Source organism: Musa acuminata, unplaced genomic scaffold (genome assembly GCF_036884655.1).
Source record: "Musa acuminata AAA Group cultivar baxijiao unplaced genomic scaffold, Cavendish_Baxijiao_AAA HiC_scaffold_71, whole genome shotgun sequence".
Taxonomy (NCBI): domain Eukaryota; kingdom Viridiplantae; phylum Streptophyta; class Magnoliopsida; order Zingiberales; family Musaceae; genus Musa; species Musa acuminata.
Window position 1 is genome coordinate 103354 of NW_027020352.1, and position 18379 is coordinate 121732.

General features: G+C 36.4%; 1 protein-coding gene and 1 long non-coding RNA gene across 2 annotated transcripts in view; both read left to right on the forward strand.

The window, feature by feature from the left end:
* Positions 1-12123, forward strand: part of LOC135654666 (uncharacterized) — a 92436-nt gene extending 80313 nt beyond the window's left edge. The window contains exons 9-13 of the mRNA XM_065175650.1: positions 3040-3193; positions 4603-4692; positions 6433-6488; positions 6800-6857; positions 11875-12123. Coding sequence (XP_065031722.1) covers positions 3040-3193; positions 4603-4692; positions 6433-6488; positions 6800-6857; positions 11875-11885 — 369 coding nt within the window. The 3' untranslated portion in view covers positions 11886-12123. The remainder of the gene's footprint in view (positions 1-3039; positions 3194-4602; positions 4693-6432; positions 6489-6799; positions 6858-11874) is intronic.
* Positions 12124-13238: 1115 nt separating this feature from the next.
* On the forward strand, positions 13239-14112 carry LOC135654654 (uncharacterized). The gene is made up of 2 exons (XR_010503126.1): positions 13239-13659; positions 13822-14112. It is a non-coding gene; the product is annotated as an uncharacterized LOC135654654 (long non-coding RNA).
* The last annotated feature ends 4267 nt before the right edge of the window (positions 14113-18379 follow it).

Sequence of the window (18379 nt, forward strand, 5' to 3'; positions counted from 1 at the left end):
TATCACCATAGTATTGTTCATGTCAATGTCTCAAATGTTATTTAATGCTGCTGTTTTTTTGGTGTCTGATAACATGTGTTTATTAAGAGAGCGACTTAATTCTTTATTTGTGATTTTTTTCCTGTTTGTTTATTTTGCTGATTGCTTTTCAACCTTTGCTGCTAAAGGTGAAAGCTAATGAAGGGGAGGGCTCGGAACTGCTTCGTAGTGCATCTGACAGCAGTAGCAGTGGGCATGCGGAATCACTGGCTGCAACTCTTGCAGAACATCGCCAACATTTAGTTAGCATACAGGTCTAGTGATACCAGGATAACACTAATCATTTACGGGCTAGTCCTCCCTGTAAAATTTCAGACCTTTATCCCTTTACTTTTATGATAATCCTTTTGCATTTTGATTCTTATAATTATTGATTTGTTCTTATCTGAATTTTAAGTGAGCAATCTGGTTGGATTTATTTAAAGCATAATTGAATTTTGTTCAAAAAACTGTATTTTGCCATATTTTCAATCATAACTTCACATTAATCCTTCAATTTCATCTATATTGGGTTCTCGGTCATGTGACACGTTTTCTTGTACGTGGTGTATGCCTCAGCTGTGATTAGGAAACATATCAATAGTTCTAATCACATTGTGGGCATTTCCTTTTTTGTGTAAAATCATGAATTTTTTTTTTCCTTTTCTCCCGATGTTCTGGTTTTTTATTTTGTGTGTGTCTTTACATTAACTTATCCTGGTATTCAGAGACTTGTTGATCAACTAAAGGAAGTCATTCCAGCAATGCAGATGTCAATTTCAGATCTCACTGAAGAAGTAAACAATATTTCTTCAACCATGGTAGATGGGTTTAGTGTGCAATCAAGCACAACTGTTCAGTGCCAAAGTGCTGGAAGACAGTTGGTGGATTTGGTAATTATCGATGAGCTTTGTTGATCATCCAAGCATGTAACAACTGTATCAACCATCGAGTGGACATGTCACCCGAATCCCAGTCGAATGTCATACTGATCTTAAATTAAGAATTTACCCTTAGCATCACTCAATTTCTTCGAGAAAGAATAACAAATTAGTCGATAACATAAAGCTGTTGGATTTGGTAATTATCGATGAGCTTTGTTGATCATCCAAGCATGTAACTGTATCAACCATCGAGTGGACATGTCACCCGAATCGTCGATGAGCTTTGTTGATCATATATGAAACAAGAGAAAACCCTCTTTTTCTAGGTTGTTGAAACATGGGATATTCCCTGAATTCCAGGTTGAGTGTCTAAATCCTATTAATGGAGAGGCTTTGGGCATCACTAAGATCGATCAACCCTTATCACTGGATGGCTCTCTTAATGATGATCATGTTGTTGGATTGCATCTCTTCAAAACTAAAGGAATCGATGTTCCATCAAGGTAACATAAATAAATGCCATTGTTCATAGCTCATAGCAGATGTAGCATTTTTTTGAACTTGTATCCGAACATTTTACCAATCTGCTGTACCTAAGATATATTCTGTAGAAACTTGTTCATGTGAAAGAATATCACAGATGGTTGAATTAAAATTTTAGCACCTGCCCAATTGGCATTTAGAGGGTCAAACCTATGACACTATCATGTTTAAAAGACTGCTGCAGGCATATGTATCTGCAGGACATTGAATAAAAAAGTTCAGATAGATTATTCTTGCTTTCAGCACTTACTCCTGTATTTGACATCCCAAGGTTCCAATGTATATAGATAGTGAAACTTAATACGAAGGTTTATCTAGTGATTCAAGAGCAAAGCTTTGTGGACAAAGAAAGTTGTATTAGAACTAGAAGAGAGGAGAACTAGCTGACGTATATTCACAATGATTTTGCATATGCATGCATCTGTATGCAAGAATGGAAATTCTGTACATCTATCGAGTAAAATTTAGTTCATGGTGGTACTGTTACTTACAAACTTTAGTTGTGATCTCGAATTGCATGCACATTCTTATATTCATTCAATCCTTATGTTTTTCAGGTCAGTTTCATTACTTACCTGTCTGGAAAAGGGTAATGCTTGCTTGAGGTCCATTCCCGTCGGTGATGCGCCAGAAAACTCAACTACTGCTTCTCATATTACATGGAATGTATGCTCTTCTGGTAAAATAATATGTTCTTCAGTGGATAAAAGTGAGAATTATGCCTTATTTGGAGGGTAAGTTTCCGTAAGCTGTTAAAGAAATGTATATGAGTTTGTTGCAATTATATTCATGGGTGACAGCCTCTTTAATAAAAATTTGAAAGGTTGTTATATTGCCTAATTTTGGCCTAGTACTTTAATTTGTGTTTTCTTTTCTCTCAGGAATGGCATTGAATTGAACATGTGGGATCTTGGAAAATGCAGTAAGATCTGGAGTGCAAAATCTGTGAGTCACTTCATTCTTATTAGTGCAATTTAATGAGAGTTTCTGGTCTATTTGTATTTTGATTATGAAGATTCTATCGGTTTGCTCTTTGTCTTTTGTAGCCTCCTAATAGACTTGGTATATTCTCTCCAACTTGGTTTACTGCTGCAACTTTTCTGAGTGAAGATGACCATAGAAAAGTTGTGGCTGGCACGATCAATCATCAGGTATGGCACTATGAAATATGTTTACTAGTTGTAGCTTACAAGCTAAAAAATGCTAATAGTTGGGAGTATAACTTTTATTGTAAGTCTTTCGACAACTTTTGCAATTGTTGCCATGAGATCGAGGATACATTTGAAAGTCTTAAGTTTGATTTTATGATAACAGTGCCTGACCAAACTTTTTTACAAATACTGCTTGCACATTTGGAGTGTTAACCAACTTGTAGTTAATAAACAGTTTTCTTCTATTTATTGATTAATGTTGAAATATTCTTGACCATATGGTCTATCCTGGTTAATGAATCTTTTGTATATGGTTAATAGTTCTTGACCCATTGCTTTAGAAGTTGAGAAAATGATGTAAACTAATTACTCAGTCCGCATGAGATTTTAATGACCAGTATGCTGTTATTCTCTTATTTGTTAAAAATTATATCTTGTGATAGGTTCGTCTTTATGACACTTCAGCACAGAGGAGACCTATAATTTCAGTCGACTTTAGAGAATCTCCAATTAAAGCAGTTTGTGAAGATCTAGATGGCTATACAGTCTATATAGGCAATGGTTCTGGGGATCTTGCTTCATTTGATATGAGAACAGGTAAAAGTCATAGTTCTAAATGTACACCATGCGGCTATGCTTTAATTTTATTTACCTGATTCATTCATCCTCTTTAGTTTGTTGTTTTTTATGATCATAATCTCATGATTCTGAAATTTAATGTATGAGAACTAGTGAAAGTCATAGTTCTACAAGGTCACTGTGCAACTACATTGTTAATTATATTTAGCTGTTTTGTTTATTTCTCTTTTGTTTTCTTTTTTTGTGGATATAATTTCTTGATTGGATATAATTTCTTGATCAGATCCTTTCTCTGATTGTCGTTTAGTTATAATCTCATATCTAAGACTCTTTGATTCTTATAGACATTTATCAGATGTCTAGCTACTTGTTCCTACTCCCATAATAAATTAAGTCCTATTACCATAATGGACAAAATTATCACGGTTTCTTATTTTATTTCATCGATAAAACCTTTTTAGTTTTTGGGCTGTCCGATGAACCTCAACTTGTTATTCCTTTATGGTCAAATTGTTGGAGTTAAAACTTTCAGTAGAACAGAAAATTCTTTCAAACAGTTTTATGTCAGACAATATATGTGGCTACATCATAAGCAATTTTAGAAGCAATCAGCTGATGTTGAAGGCCTTTATGAAATCGTAAAAAAAGTTTAAGACTCAACATGAATTAAGAATATTGAACCAGGAATAGTCAGTTCCAACAAGGAAACTAAAGGTTTGAATGTGACATGTGTTGCAGGTATGGTATGCAAAAAGGAAATTATCCTAACTTCTATATTACATAGTTTTCTCAGTTGATTACATGATGTTCTAATTTCTTTTCATTGTCAATGAACTGGCTCAACTATTCTTAACTATGTGCGGTATAGTCATCCTCCTGGTTTTTGTGCAGTAATGCTTTCTGTCATTTCTGAGAAGTTCATGCTTTATGTTTACATTTTTGGTGACCTGTGCTCTTGGATTAAGGATTTGGTCCAAAGAATGTTAATGAAGTGAGCTCATTATCAGAGACGGAACTAGCTTGACTCACTTGGAACTTTTATTTTCTGTTATTAACTTAGTTCAAGTAATAATATTTCATCTAATTAACTGAGTAGATTTTTCCAATGTGAGCTTGAAGCTAGGACATGCTTATAGCTGAAAAATTTTATTTAACAATTCAAATTCCTAGTGTTGTTAAAATATTGGGTAGTACCATTCATTTTAGTTTTTTGAATTGTAGTATTTACCGTTATTCTGATGCTTATTATTTTGAAATATCTGAGTTTTCTTGTAATGGTTTCACATTTGTATCACCTGTTAGACAGTTAATAATTAGCTTCTATCAATGATGAATTGGCCCCTGGTGATTCAAGTGATTCAGGGTTACTAATATTTAGAACTAACTCCTGATGTTGACTAGATGGCAGTCGATTTCCTTGTTTTCAGGAAAACTGATGGGATGCTTTATTGGTAAGTGCTCTGGAAGCATCAGATCTATAGCGAGACATCCAGAACTTCCCGTGATAGCATCTTGTGGTAAGAAGTTGTATACTGTTAATTCAACATATTCAGTCAACTTTACTTCTACCATGGCACAAAATAGTGTTTTGTTTCCTCGAAAAAAAGGAAAGAGAATAGTGTTCCATGTTGGAAGTTTTTAGTTTATAACTCAGATATACCAAATTTAATATATTTGGTGGTTTTCATTTAATGTAACTTTTCAAGCTTTCTATTGTTCTTTGATTTGTTGAGTAACGATCCTCCATGGATTATCAGCCATTTTTGGATTTTATCCTTTAAAAATTCTCATTGCTTCATTTCAAGAGAAATTACTGGGTGCATACTGTTTCATCTTGAAGGTCAATGTTTGACATACTTTTCATGGTTTATTGGGAGTTATTTTACAATCAACTTTGTTAAAGATAAACATCCTTTTGTTTGTGTTTCTAATGAAAACCAGAGTGTTATGTCTAACATACGGCCCTCATCCTGCTCATCTTCGACTCGGGTTTATAAATTTATTACCATCCCTGACCCACACAAAAATTTAATGGTACTAGCTGTCTTACCACTACATGAATTTCCTACGAGAATACATGTATTATTATTGGCATATGCTTCAGTTATATTTGCAAGATAGTTGGGGGTTCATTTTTTCCATTGGGGTGAGATGGGATGGTGCAGGCAGGCTTGGGGTTGGGTTAGGTGATATCTGTCCTTGTCTTGGACCTAAATCGGTTTTGGAAAATTGTACCCCAATTCAACCGTGATTATGCCTGTTTTCCTGTCAAATCTGTTCAAACCCGACCCAGTTGAATTGGATTGAGCCAAGTCCCCTGACCTTGCCTCATCTTTGACTCGGGTTCATAAACTTAGTACCATCTCCGACCCAACAAAGATTGATGTAACTGTTATCTCATAGCTTATGAATACATTTTTTACTATTGATATATTCTTTAATTATATTAACAAGATAGTAGGGAAATTACTTATATGAAATTGCTGGGGTTTTTTTCTGGTGCGGTCGGATACGTGGAGAAAGGATGGGGGAGGCTTGAGATGGGGATGGGGATAGGTGATATTGTTCTTGTCCTGGTCCTGATTAGTTTTGAACAATTATAACCCAACCCTGGGTCCGACATCGACCTTGACCCAATCCCCAATTTGATTGGATTAGCCATTGGGGCAGTACACCACAGGCCTAGTGTGAAATTCTCATTTCTAGCTATGTCATGTTGACAGATTTTATTGAAGAAAATATCTCAATGGTAGCAGTAAGCATCATCAAGTTTTAGGTAGTTCCCACCTCATTAGACTCGACATCATTTGTAATATTTGGATGTGTTGTTTTGGAAGTTCTCTTGTTGGTAATTTAAAAAGATGATACATTCTGAAAAGTGTACTGCCATACTTTGGGATACTTGTTTGTGGTGACGTGTACCTTGCAAATTCAAGTTTACTTTTTACTAAATGTTAACTATAATTTTGAACGTGGAAGACGTAAGAGAATCTTTTTCTCTTATTTTGCTGGTCCAAGAGCTTTGTCTGAAATTTCTTGTCATGTTTGAAACTGTAATATATATTCTTGCTATGAGTTTTTTTTGGTAAAACTATAGTTAAGCATGAAATATTTTTAATTTCATATGTCATGTCTTCACAAGTAATATGTCAAACTATGCTTTGGTGGAAGCCTTAGTTCTTTACTCGCCACATTATGCATTAGTGTTTTGGTCGTAGGTTTATAAGGTCATGCTTAATGATGATATTGGTTTATAGGATTGGACAGCTCTTTGCGTGTGTGGGATGCAAAGACGAGACAACTTCTATCTGCGGTATGCTATAACTACTATCAGTTCATAAATGGATCTTGCTTTAACAAAATTTTCAATATCCATTGGCTTACATATAATAGAACATTTTTAAAGAAGGGAATTTAAGTTTGGTGGTGCTTTGCAATTTAGTTCTTCCTCTTGGTTTAGATTCATGTTTCATGTAAAGCCCATTAATTTATAGGTTATACTGGGGTAACTGGATGCATATTGTAGAGGAATGCATAGGTTCAAGAACTTGTGCTTGCAAACAGTTCACATTTTCTTTTTGGTTTGTATAAACCTATCATTGAGTATATTTCTTTTTTTAATAGGTTTTCCTCAAGCAACATCTAACAAATGTGGTGATCGATTCAAATTTCTCAGACGAAGGTATTACTTATTTAACAATTTGGATTTGACGCTACAAATTCACATTTACATGCTCTATGGCTCTATACAACTTGATACTTCGGTAGATTCACATTGAAAATGAATGTGATATTAGTACATATAACTTGATTGACCTATTTCAAATAACTAACATGGTTAACATCTCGTGTGTCTGTTTCTGCTCCATACAAATAATGGATTAGTAGGTCAACTAAGTCCTATCTAAAACATAGCTAACCTCCATACAAATAATGGATTAGTAGGTCAACTAGCTTTAGGGTTAACACCGTGAACATCATGTACACCATGATAATAGTGTACTTGAGTGAGATTTTGAGCCAGTTCTGTTGAGGACATCTCCATTTGGTTAGGGTAGACTGTGACTTCCTAATAATCCCACTTAGGCAAATGAGCTGACAGGGATGCTGATAATGCATGGGCTTAGGCAATTTGGGTCACATGACAAGGCCCACTTGGTACAATTTGGATCACTTGTTATGATGAACGAAGCCCTAAATGCATGCTAAATTTGAAATAAAACCCAATCAAAACATATTCCATGTGTTCAGATTTATATAGTTTGATAAAATATCAGGGTTTCAAGAGTATACATACCTGAGCAACAGCATGCCCATGTGTGCTAGTTACTAGTAATATCAGTCCATGGACTTCTTACATCATTGGCAATAAATTTACTGTATTACACTATTAACAGCAAATGATTTAGACAAGCCTTACCATCAGGACTCTTCTGGTTCCCAGTGGTCATGGGCATCTCATTAGTTATTGTTGAATCTTTAGTCATGGTACCTCCATTTAGGTTTGGTCAAGTATTCTACCACACAAAAAAATCTGGCTAGCCTATGAAGTATTTGTGTTAGGGTATCATGAAACACAGACAAATAGGCATGTTTTGTGGCAGTGCTTGTCAGCACAGTGATGTTGGAACAAATTGTACATGTAGATTGTTGGTAGCTTTTTACCTAAATCATGTTCTAGAATAGGTCGGTTTTCTTCTTTAATTAATGTTAGAAAATCTGTAAGGAACTCGTTCGTCATGTAAAACAATTTGATAATGTCTCAAAATTCTTGTTAAACAGGTTCCAATGGCAATACTTGTGATCAACAAGCTGATCTACAAGTATGCGATGATACTGAAACCGTAGATAATGATGAATTGCCAATCTCTAGCGGTAAGAAAGCATCTAAAAGGAAGAGAGTTGGTAAAGTCAAGTAGAAAAGAAAGACTGGGGACCAATACGATGATGAAACAAGTGAAGCCCATGTATTAAGTCAAGCTGAATCTGAAGACAATAGTGTCTTGCCACCCCTCAAACAGGAAAAATCATCAGATGAGCACAGCAAGAGGCTCAAGCAGAAAAAGAGCAAGAAGATTTTGCCATGAAGGAGGCATGCCGGCCATCAAGAAAGTTGTGGTGAAGGATGGGTGAGTCCGTGATAATTCCATAATTTGTGATGACCAGGATTGAGCCCACCACCACCCACCAGCTAGATGAGTCTTGCTAAACTTGCTCGAGATGTCCAACACTCAGCGAATGGAGGGGGGTGAAGCTATTAGAGTGTTGAATTTTTAAAGAGTGTTTTAGAATTTGAAGAGCTAATCAGATTCTTTGAGAATTTGCATCGCACAAAGATCTTGAAAATAGTGGTTTCGAAGGTAAAATTAATGAATTGCATTTCTCTGTGGTTACGGAGAATTGTGATAGTTATATGCAATTAGAATTTTGATTTGCATATGGGTTACAGAGGATTCTCCACGAGTCATTTGTAGGCAAAGTGATTGCTTGTGCACAAAAACCTGATTCACATAATGCCGAATTATATAACTTGCAGTCCACACGTCACCAATATTTACCCATGACGATAACAAAAGATCTGACCCGCAAATACAAAACAAGCCATTGAAGGGTAAGGACATTTTGTTAAGTATGAAAAGATACAGCATAATTACAGCTGCTACACAATGACCGGGTAGAGAAAATGATAGTTAGATAGATGCATCATCAAAACAACCAACAACAACAGTGGAATCGAGTGTAAAATTAGACTACATCACACGATTCAAGCTCGAATTAGAAACCCTTACATTTCAGTTGCCTAAGTTAGTCACCATCGCAAACGAATGTATGATGTTGGCCCTCGACCAAGACGGCTGCATCTAACCTTTCTCTTCAGCTGCATATAATACCACCACCATGGTGGATATGGAACTCTTAGTGTTCCATGAGAGCAGCATCAGTTTCAGATAATGGTGCTGCAGAAGAAAAGAAAAAGGTTGCCACAGTTAGCGGTGTAGTAATCAGGAACAAGAACTATGAGCAATGCACTCAGCCAACAGAGTGGACAGTGAAGACCAAAATCAACACCCACACTAGGCAGTTTGAAAAAAATAATACCAACACATGCCTGGAAATATTAACCATACCGAGCAAGTCCTCGTATGCATCTTGGAAGAATGATGATTCCAGTAACAATGGAGGTGAGAAAACTTGATCCAGAGTGTCGTTGACTTCAGGATGCATTCTTTGTATTTTTTCAGTGGATGGTTGGAACAGCCTGGCCAGGTTTTTGTTCTACTTCAGTCCATTCAATCTATTTAACATATCTGGAATGAAGCTTTGCTGGCTATTGGCATTACAGGAAAGATCTGTCATGTTCATCGGGGCCTGAACTTCTGGTGGTGAGGAGAAAACCAGTTGTTGATTTCTCCAGTTGTAGTAATCAGGAACATCGTCGATTTCTTTCTGAAAAGCAGCATCTGTTGTTGATAGAGGTATAAAGAAGTGTTCAGAACCATCATCACTGCTTCTTTCCTGCAACAATTCTGAGTTGCTTGATGAGCTTGATAGTGCAGCTTCACGAACAGAACGACGAATGTTGTGAGCATAATAATCATCAGTCTCTGAAAAATTAAACCACATGGAATAGTGAATAGACAAGTAAAATTTGCTCATCTCTATTTATTATGTAAACAAAGTAGAAACTGGATAATAGCTGTTGGTCTTCAACATCTGAATATCGCCTCAAGTGGGTAATGGCTGAAGGCGCTGACCTTGTGCTTCACCATCTTCATCAATTGTAAATGGAGGTGAAACTGTTTTTGGGGCTGGCAAAGTTTCCTGATTGGTTTGACTACCTACAGGATGCTGCTTTGGTGCTTGGTGGCCTTTCCCCGATGAATTTGGAGTTAGATTGAATAAATGAGGGAGTTTCAAAGTTGGACTACCGGAGACTTTCTCAATCTGAGCAGAGGAGAATTTACAAGTCATCTCAGCAACTTCATCAGTCAACCTTTCCTGTTAATAAAATTTCAAATTCATTAGCAGTACATAGAGGCAAAAAGGGACAAATCTTAAAGATGACAAATTCTTGAACTAGAGGTGATTGACGAGTTGGGTCAGTCACGTTGAGATGGGTTATATTAGGGACATGTAAGGCTGATGTGAATCGAGCCAATTTTCTAGTGGGTTTAGATTTCTAAATGAGGATTGAGGAACCAAACTATATAGCTATATGGTCAGAGTGGTTGATCATATTTGGTTTTGCATGTCAGAAGGGGATTCAAGAAGATATAATTAAAACATTGCTATAAGCAAAATGTATGCTTGACCTTAACATAGCCAACCAGCCAACAGGTCAAGAGTTCTCGACCAGGCTCTGAACTATGTTCATGACAAGTTATCCTAAACAGTCTGGTGGGTTTGGTTTGACTTGGTGCATGTGATTAGCAATTGATGCCTCTACTTAAAGCAGCTGTTCTGTGCTGTAGATCTATGTTCCGTTACATTTAGTTAAGATATATCATAAATCTGGATACAGAGCAACCCTGCTTTTCCAAATAACTGCATCTTGAAAAGTAACTTGATATACAGTCATTTTCCTTTTAAGTTATAGAATTTTGTTAGCCAGCAGCATATACTTCAGCAAATCCACACTGGCCATATTGGTGACCACCGGGATTCCTGGTGTGGAACCTTATATAATTAGTCCATGGTTGCTGTGGCACTTTAGTGCTCATTACTTTAGTTCACACAGATTATACTTGTTAAGTAATGTTTAATGCTTTAGTGATGAAAATTGTAAAATGTGGTAGTCATGCTGCATATTATGTTGCATATGGATATAGGGAAATTCATCCTCCGATGTTTCTAGAGTAGATACAGTAGCATTTCTATAATCCTAGTTTGCCTATTTGATGGGCATCTTGGAGTTGGATATACCTGATGAACACATTTCTTTAGAGCATCATTACCTCTATGGGAGTAATCAAGTTGTGGATTAGTTAGAATCAGATGCTGCTGGAACTATTAGTTATGTGTGGCATGAAGACACCCTAAGGCTTCTGTTAAATCTAAACTTGTGGATTCTTGTGGTTGCATTTTCTCAAGGAGAGGCAAGCAGTGTTTTGTTACAGAAAAGAAAACAAAAAATTAGGCAATTTTGTGTCAAGTTTCTTAGGAGAAATTTAAACCACATTTCAACAGGCAAATAACTTGCTGCACAACCACGTAATGGTATGTTCATGATCACGGTTGCCGTTTGTGACTGTATCAGTTTTCCCAGCTTGATTCGTCTCAATACCACAGTTTGATAATTTTTTGATGTATCAATGAAAATAACGTTTTAGCATTTGCAAGCTAATTAATGGTTGCAAGGACCAAAAGTAAGTTTTTTATATAGTGAAGTGGAAACTGTAAGAAAATTATATATTTATTTTGTAGGCAGCAAAATTTATCTATGATTTTCTATTCATTCAACTTCTGATGAATATCTTGACAATTAATGCAGATTTCTCTTTGAAAGTTGACATATTCTATAAATAGTTACCTTATCACCATAGTATTTTTCATGTCAATGTCTCAAATGTTATTTAATGCTGCCGTTTTTTTGGTGTCTGATAACATGTGTTTATTAAGAGAGCGACTTAATTCTTTATTTGTGCTTTTTTTCCTGTTTGTTTATTTTGCTGATTGCTTTTCAACCTTTGCTGCTAAAGGTGAAAGCTAATGAAGGGGAGGGCTCGGAACTGCTTCGTAGTGCATCTGACAGCAGTAGCAGTGGGCATGCGGAATCACTCGCTGCAACTCTTGCAGAACATCGCCAACATTTAGTTTGCATACAGGTCTAGTGATACCAGGATAACACTAATCATTTACGGGCTAGTCCTCCCTGTAAAATTTCAGACCTTTATCCCTTTACTTTTATGATAATCCTTTTACTAATTCATGGGCAATTCTATTTTTCACGGGGCCTGCTGCCTATTGTCTTCAAACAAAATGCTAACTGCATACATGAAACATAACAACTGTCAGATCAGCTTGTGCTACAAATGGGTTTTCTGGTTAGATGGACAAGTTTCGTAAGATTTACCTCGGATGTTGCAAGTAGAGGAACCCTGTATAGGCCAATGTCAGTTGTCTATGCTTTCCATGATAATGTTCTCCAAATGTAATCTTCTTTTATAGATTAACTTAAGCCAAAAGACAACGTGGTTCGAAGTGCTTTATGAATCGAGGTGCATGTGAATCAATTATATATGAGCTCTTGTATAAGTTGGAAATTTGCGATGTTGTATTATTTATTATAACCTTTAGAAATGTTAGTTTTTTTGCAGTTGTGTTAAACCCAGCTACAAAACCATGTGCTTGCTGTTAACCTTAGTGGGTTGCTTGCAAGTGCTGGGTAATAAGCTCTTGAAGAAAGATGGATATTCTTAAAGTACTTCATGGAATGTGAAAAAGGAAGAAAAAAAAGAAAGTCAAACCTTATATCCTTGTTGCTTTTTCGTTTTTCTACTTCCTTTGGTTTTAGACCTCGCACCGATAGTAATATAAAAATTAAAAACCTCGGCTTTGATTTCACGGATGTCTTTTGTCCTTTCCTAGGCACTGCAGTTTTGGTCATTTTAATTTGAGGAAAACAATTCTAAGACCATAGTGATGATGATATAGCAATGATGTGGAATCAGACAGGTAATGGGTTATGAAGATACAATCACATAAAATTGGGATTCTAAGTACTCCGCAAAGTCAGTATGTATTTGTGAGAAAAGGTCATCTAAGAAAGCAACCGTGCGCACAAACATACTTTTACTAGAAAAGCGTCATCTAAGAAAGCAACCGTGCGCACAAACATATTTTTACTAGAAAAGCTAGATAGTATCCAAAAGAGCCCAGCAATGATCAAAACTACATTCTGAAATGTAGATGTGAATCCATGCAAATCTTTTAGGTTCATTCGAATCAATCAATATTTATTACTAATTATTATTATTATTATTATTATTATTATTTTGTTAATCATGATATTGAATTATATGTCCAGTTTTGTTTATCTTATTGGAGCTGCAATGCTCTTCAATGATTCTTCATATTTATGCATCCCATAGGCTCATCCGAATCAACCAAGTAATCGATCCGGTTGAACCAAGCCGAGGAGCCTCATCGAACCCGAATGTTTTCACAAATTCACATTCAGTTCACAATCACTGAGCTCAAACCCAAGCACGGCTCGATTAATTGTGTGGCCTGACGAATCCGTGCACAATCCGCTCATATCAGTACTCCAACCATCAGATGCCGACCTCACGGCTCAATTCCTATGATATAAAAGATCGTGCTGGCCGAGTCAAAACTCTGTGTCTCTGGAAGCCTCGGCACGGCGGAACCCTTGCGCTCGCTCGCTCGCTCGCTTTGAAGATTGCGACTTTATCGCGCAATCCTCGGCACGACGAAACCCTCGGCACGACGGTATCCGCATCTGGTCTTCCTTGCCCGTTGAGGTAAGTTTCCTTCTTCTAAACCCTAGCTAGTTTTCTGATACCTTTATCGCGCTTGAATTTTTTTTGTATTGTTTCTGTGAAGTGCGTTGGCCTTTGATTTGATGACAACTTGAGCTAGGGTTTTCGTTGTTTTCCATCATCTGATCAAAATCGCTCAATTAGGGAAGAAAGATCAAAATCGAAGACAAGAGGGAAGGAGAGATCAAGAAGGGTAAGAAAAAGATCGAACAAGAGGAGATCGCGAGGGGTTCTTGGAGGATGAGATGGCGTTGAAATTTCTGAACGAGAATGGATGGCACACCGGGAGCCTCCGGAACATCCTGTGCTTCAGGACTTTCTTGATAGGAACTGTCTGACTAGGCAATTAAAGATACTTTGATTAAATTTATTGTTGCCTCTACTCTCCACATTTGGAAAAAGTATTATTAAGTCTCCATATGCTTAAATATCTCATTCGGGATTGTGATATTTCTTTGATGCAACCTTTTATAAAGTTATTATTCAAGTCCATGACTATGACTGTATTCTGAAGCCCTGTTCAAGATGTAGAAAATTTGACGTTCAATTGATGCCTAACAACGACATCGTCATCACGCAATACGCCATATCTTTATACTCAATCATGATGATTCACAAAAAATAAAAATCATGATAAAAGTACATAATAATCCTAAAAATAGTGGATCTTGACAATGCCAATTGTAAGCGGGCCAAACCAAAAAAGATAGTGCACCCGTCAGCCCTCCCGTAGTCGAGAACCCTAACCATCCTTTTTTTTCTTCTTTCAGTCTTCTGTGTTTCTTTATAAAGAATATAGCTTGCAATTACCCTAACGTCCCCCATTGATATTTTATGCATATGAGTGACAGGGGAGCTAAACTTGAACCGTCTTTCTATGCTAACCTCTACACGATAATATATGTTGGACGGTGATCGACTATAATGTTTCATATCAATCGATTATAATTAATTATCAGATTTTATCTTCCCTATCGACTTGTTTTAATTAATTGTACGATATTATCTTAACGGTAAGTGATAATTTCGTTATTAAAAAAAATAATTTTTTTATAAAACAAAATAAAAAATCGAAAATGAGAGGAAATGAGTTAATGTCTATTTTCCACCGTTACCGAGACAAGGCATAACCCGAACCAAGCGATAGAATTTGGATCGAGATCAATTGATTTCAAGCCCGACTCGACGATGCCAATTGTAAGTGGGCCAAACAAATAAGGATAGTGCACCCGTCAGCCCTCCCGTAGTCGAGAACCCTAACCATCCTTTCTTTTCTTCTTTCGGTCTTCTGTGTTTCTTTATAAAGAATATACCTTGCAATTAACCTAACGTCCCCCATCGATATTTTATGCATATGGGTGACAGGGGAGCTAAGCTTGAACCGTCTTTCTATGCTAACCTCTACACGATAATATATGTTGAACGGTGATCGACTCTAATGTTTCATATCAATCGATCATAATTAATTATCAGATTTTATCTTCCCTAAAGACCTGTTTCAATTAATTGTACGATATTATCTTAATGGTAAGTGATAATTTCGTTATAATAAAAAATATTTTTTTATAAAACAAAATAAAAAACCGAAAAAGAGAGGAAATAAGTTAATGCCTATTTTCCACCGTTACCGAGACAGGGCATAAACCGAACCGAGCAATAGAATTTTGATCGAGATCAATTGATTTCAAGCCCGACTCGACGATGCCAATTGTAAGTGGGCCAAACCAAAAAGGATAGTGCACCCGTCAGCCCTCCCGTAGTCGAGAACCCTAACCATTCTTTCTTTTCTTCTTTCAGTCTTCTGTGTTTCTTTATTAAGAATATAGCGTGCAATTATCCTAACGTCCCCTATCGATATTTTATACATATGGGTGACAAGAGAGCTAAGCTTGAACCGTCTTTCTATGCTAACCTCTACACGATAATATATGTTGGACGGTGATCGACTCTAATGTTTCATATCAATCGATTATAATTAATTATCAGATTTTATCTTCCCCGTCGACTCGTTTCAATTAATTATACGATATTATCTTAATGGTAAGTGATAATTTCATTATCATAAAAAATATTTTTTTTATAAATCAAAATAAAAAACTGAAAAAGAGAGGAAAAGAGTTAATGTCTATTTTCCACCGTTACCGAGACTGGGCATAACCCGAACCGAGTATTAGAATTTGGATCGAGATCAATTGATTTTAAACCCGACTCGACGATGTAAATTGTAAGCGGGCCAAACCAAAAATGATAGTGCACCCGTCAGCCCTCCCGTAGTCGAGAACCATAACCATGCTTTCTTTTCTCCTTTCAGTCTTCTGTGTTTTTTTATAAAGAATATAGCTTACAATTACCTTAACGTCCCCCATTGATATTTTATGCATATGGGTGACAGGGGAGCTAAGTTTGAACCGTCTTTATATGCTAATCTCTACACGATAATATATGTTGGACGGTGATCGACTCTAATGTTTCACATTAATCGATTATAAATAATTATCTGATTTTATCTTTTCTATCGACTTGTTTCAATTAATTGTATGATATTATGTTAATGATAAGTGATAATTTCGTTATCATAAAAAATATTGTTTTATAAAATAAAATAAAAAACTAAAAAAATAGAGGAAAAGAGTTAATGTTTATTTTCCACCGTTACCGAGACTGGGTATAAAATCGAGCGATAGAATTTGGATCGAGAACTCTGATCATCCTTTCTTTGTTTTTTATGTTACTGGTTAAGCGGCGCCGAGCGAGCGTAGATCGCCCTGGCCGGACGCCTCCTGAGACCAGCCAAATTGAGTTGTCGATCTCTGACCTAGCGGACTCCTACGTTCTCCCCTCTTATCAAGATCCGGTACATGTTCTAGATCCCTCCTAAAAGTGATCTTCATGTGTCGATTCTTTCCGATTTGAACTCGTCGCTTTGTTTTCGGTATGGTCGCCGGCGATATAGTGTCGAGAATCGTTAATCGGGTTTCTCGGCACCTTCCATAGCCAGCAATACTGATCTTTCTCTCACAACCAATCTTACGGGTGCTGTTGATTCGTCTTCGCTCGCTCAGCGTCACCCAGCTCAGCATCACCCATGCCTCCGGTTGTGACATCCTTCGCTTATTTGCATCATCTTTTCTGTAAATTCTATTGTTATCCCCATCATCTGGCCTTACATCGATAGAGCACCAAGCATGGTCAGGTATCTGCTGGACTCAATGGCTGATACAGTTATATGCTTGGATGATCAAAAAAGCTCATCGACGATTCGGGTGACATGTCCACTCGATGGTTGATACAGTTACATGCTTGGATGATCAACAAAGCTCATTGATAATTATCAAATCCAACAGCTTTATGTTATCGACTAATTTATTATTTTTTCTCGAAGAAATTGGGTGATGCTAAGGGTAAATTCTTAATTTAAGATCAGTATGACATTCGATTGGGATTCGAGTGACATGTCCACTCGATGGTTGATACAGTTGTTACATGCTTGGATGATCAACAAAGCTCATCGATAATTACCAAATCCACCAACTGTCTTCCAGCACTTTGGCACTGAACAGTTGTGCTTGATTGCACACTAAACCCATCTACCATGGTTGAAAAAATATTGTTTACTTCTTCAGTGAGATCTGAAATTGACATCTGTATTGCTGGAATGACTTCCTTTAGTTGATCAACAAGTCCCTGAATAGCAGGATAAGTTAATGTAAAGACACACACAAAATAAAAAACCAGAACACCGGGAGAAAAGGAAAAAAAAAATTCATGATTTTACACAAAAAGGAAATGCCCACAATGTGATTAGAACTATTGATATGTTTCCTAATCACAGTTGAGGCCTACACCACATACAAGAAAACGTGTCACATGGCCGAGAACTCAATATAGATGACATTGAAGGATTAATGTGAAGTTATGATTGAAAATATGGCAAAATACAGTTTTTTGAACAAAATTCAATTATGCTTTAAATAAATCCAACCAGATTGCTCACTTAAAATTCAGATAAGAACAAATCAATAATTATAAGAATCAAAATGCAAAAGGATTATCATAAAAGTAAAGGGATAAAGGTCTGAAATTTTACAGGGAGGACTAGCCCCTAAATGATTAGTGTTATCCCGGTATCACTAGACCTGTATGCTAACTAAATGTTGGCGATGTTCTGCAAGAGTTGCAGCTAGTGACTCCGCATGCCCACTGCTACTGCTGTCAGATGCACTACTAAGCAGTTCCGGGCCCTCCCCTTCATTAGCTTTCACCTTTAGCAGCAAAGGTTGAAAAGCAATCAGCAAAATAAACAAACAGGAAAAAAATCACAAATAAAGAATTAAGTCGCTCTCTTAATAAACACATGTTATCAGACACCCAAAAAAACCGCAGCATTAAATAACGTTTGAGACATTGACAGGAACAATACTATGGTGATAAGGTAACTATTTATAGAATATGTCAACTTTCAAAGAGAAATCTGCATTAATTGTCAAGATATTCATCAGAAGTTGAGTGAATATAAAATCATAGATAAATTTTGCTGCCTACAAAATAAATATAGAATTTTCTTACAGTTTCCACTTCACTATATAAAAAACTTACTTTTGGTCCTTGCAACCATTAATTAGCTTGCAAATGCTAAAACGTTATTTTCATTGATACATCAAAAAATTATCAAACTGTGGTATTGAGACGAGTCAAGCTGGGA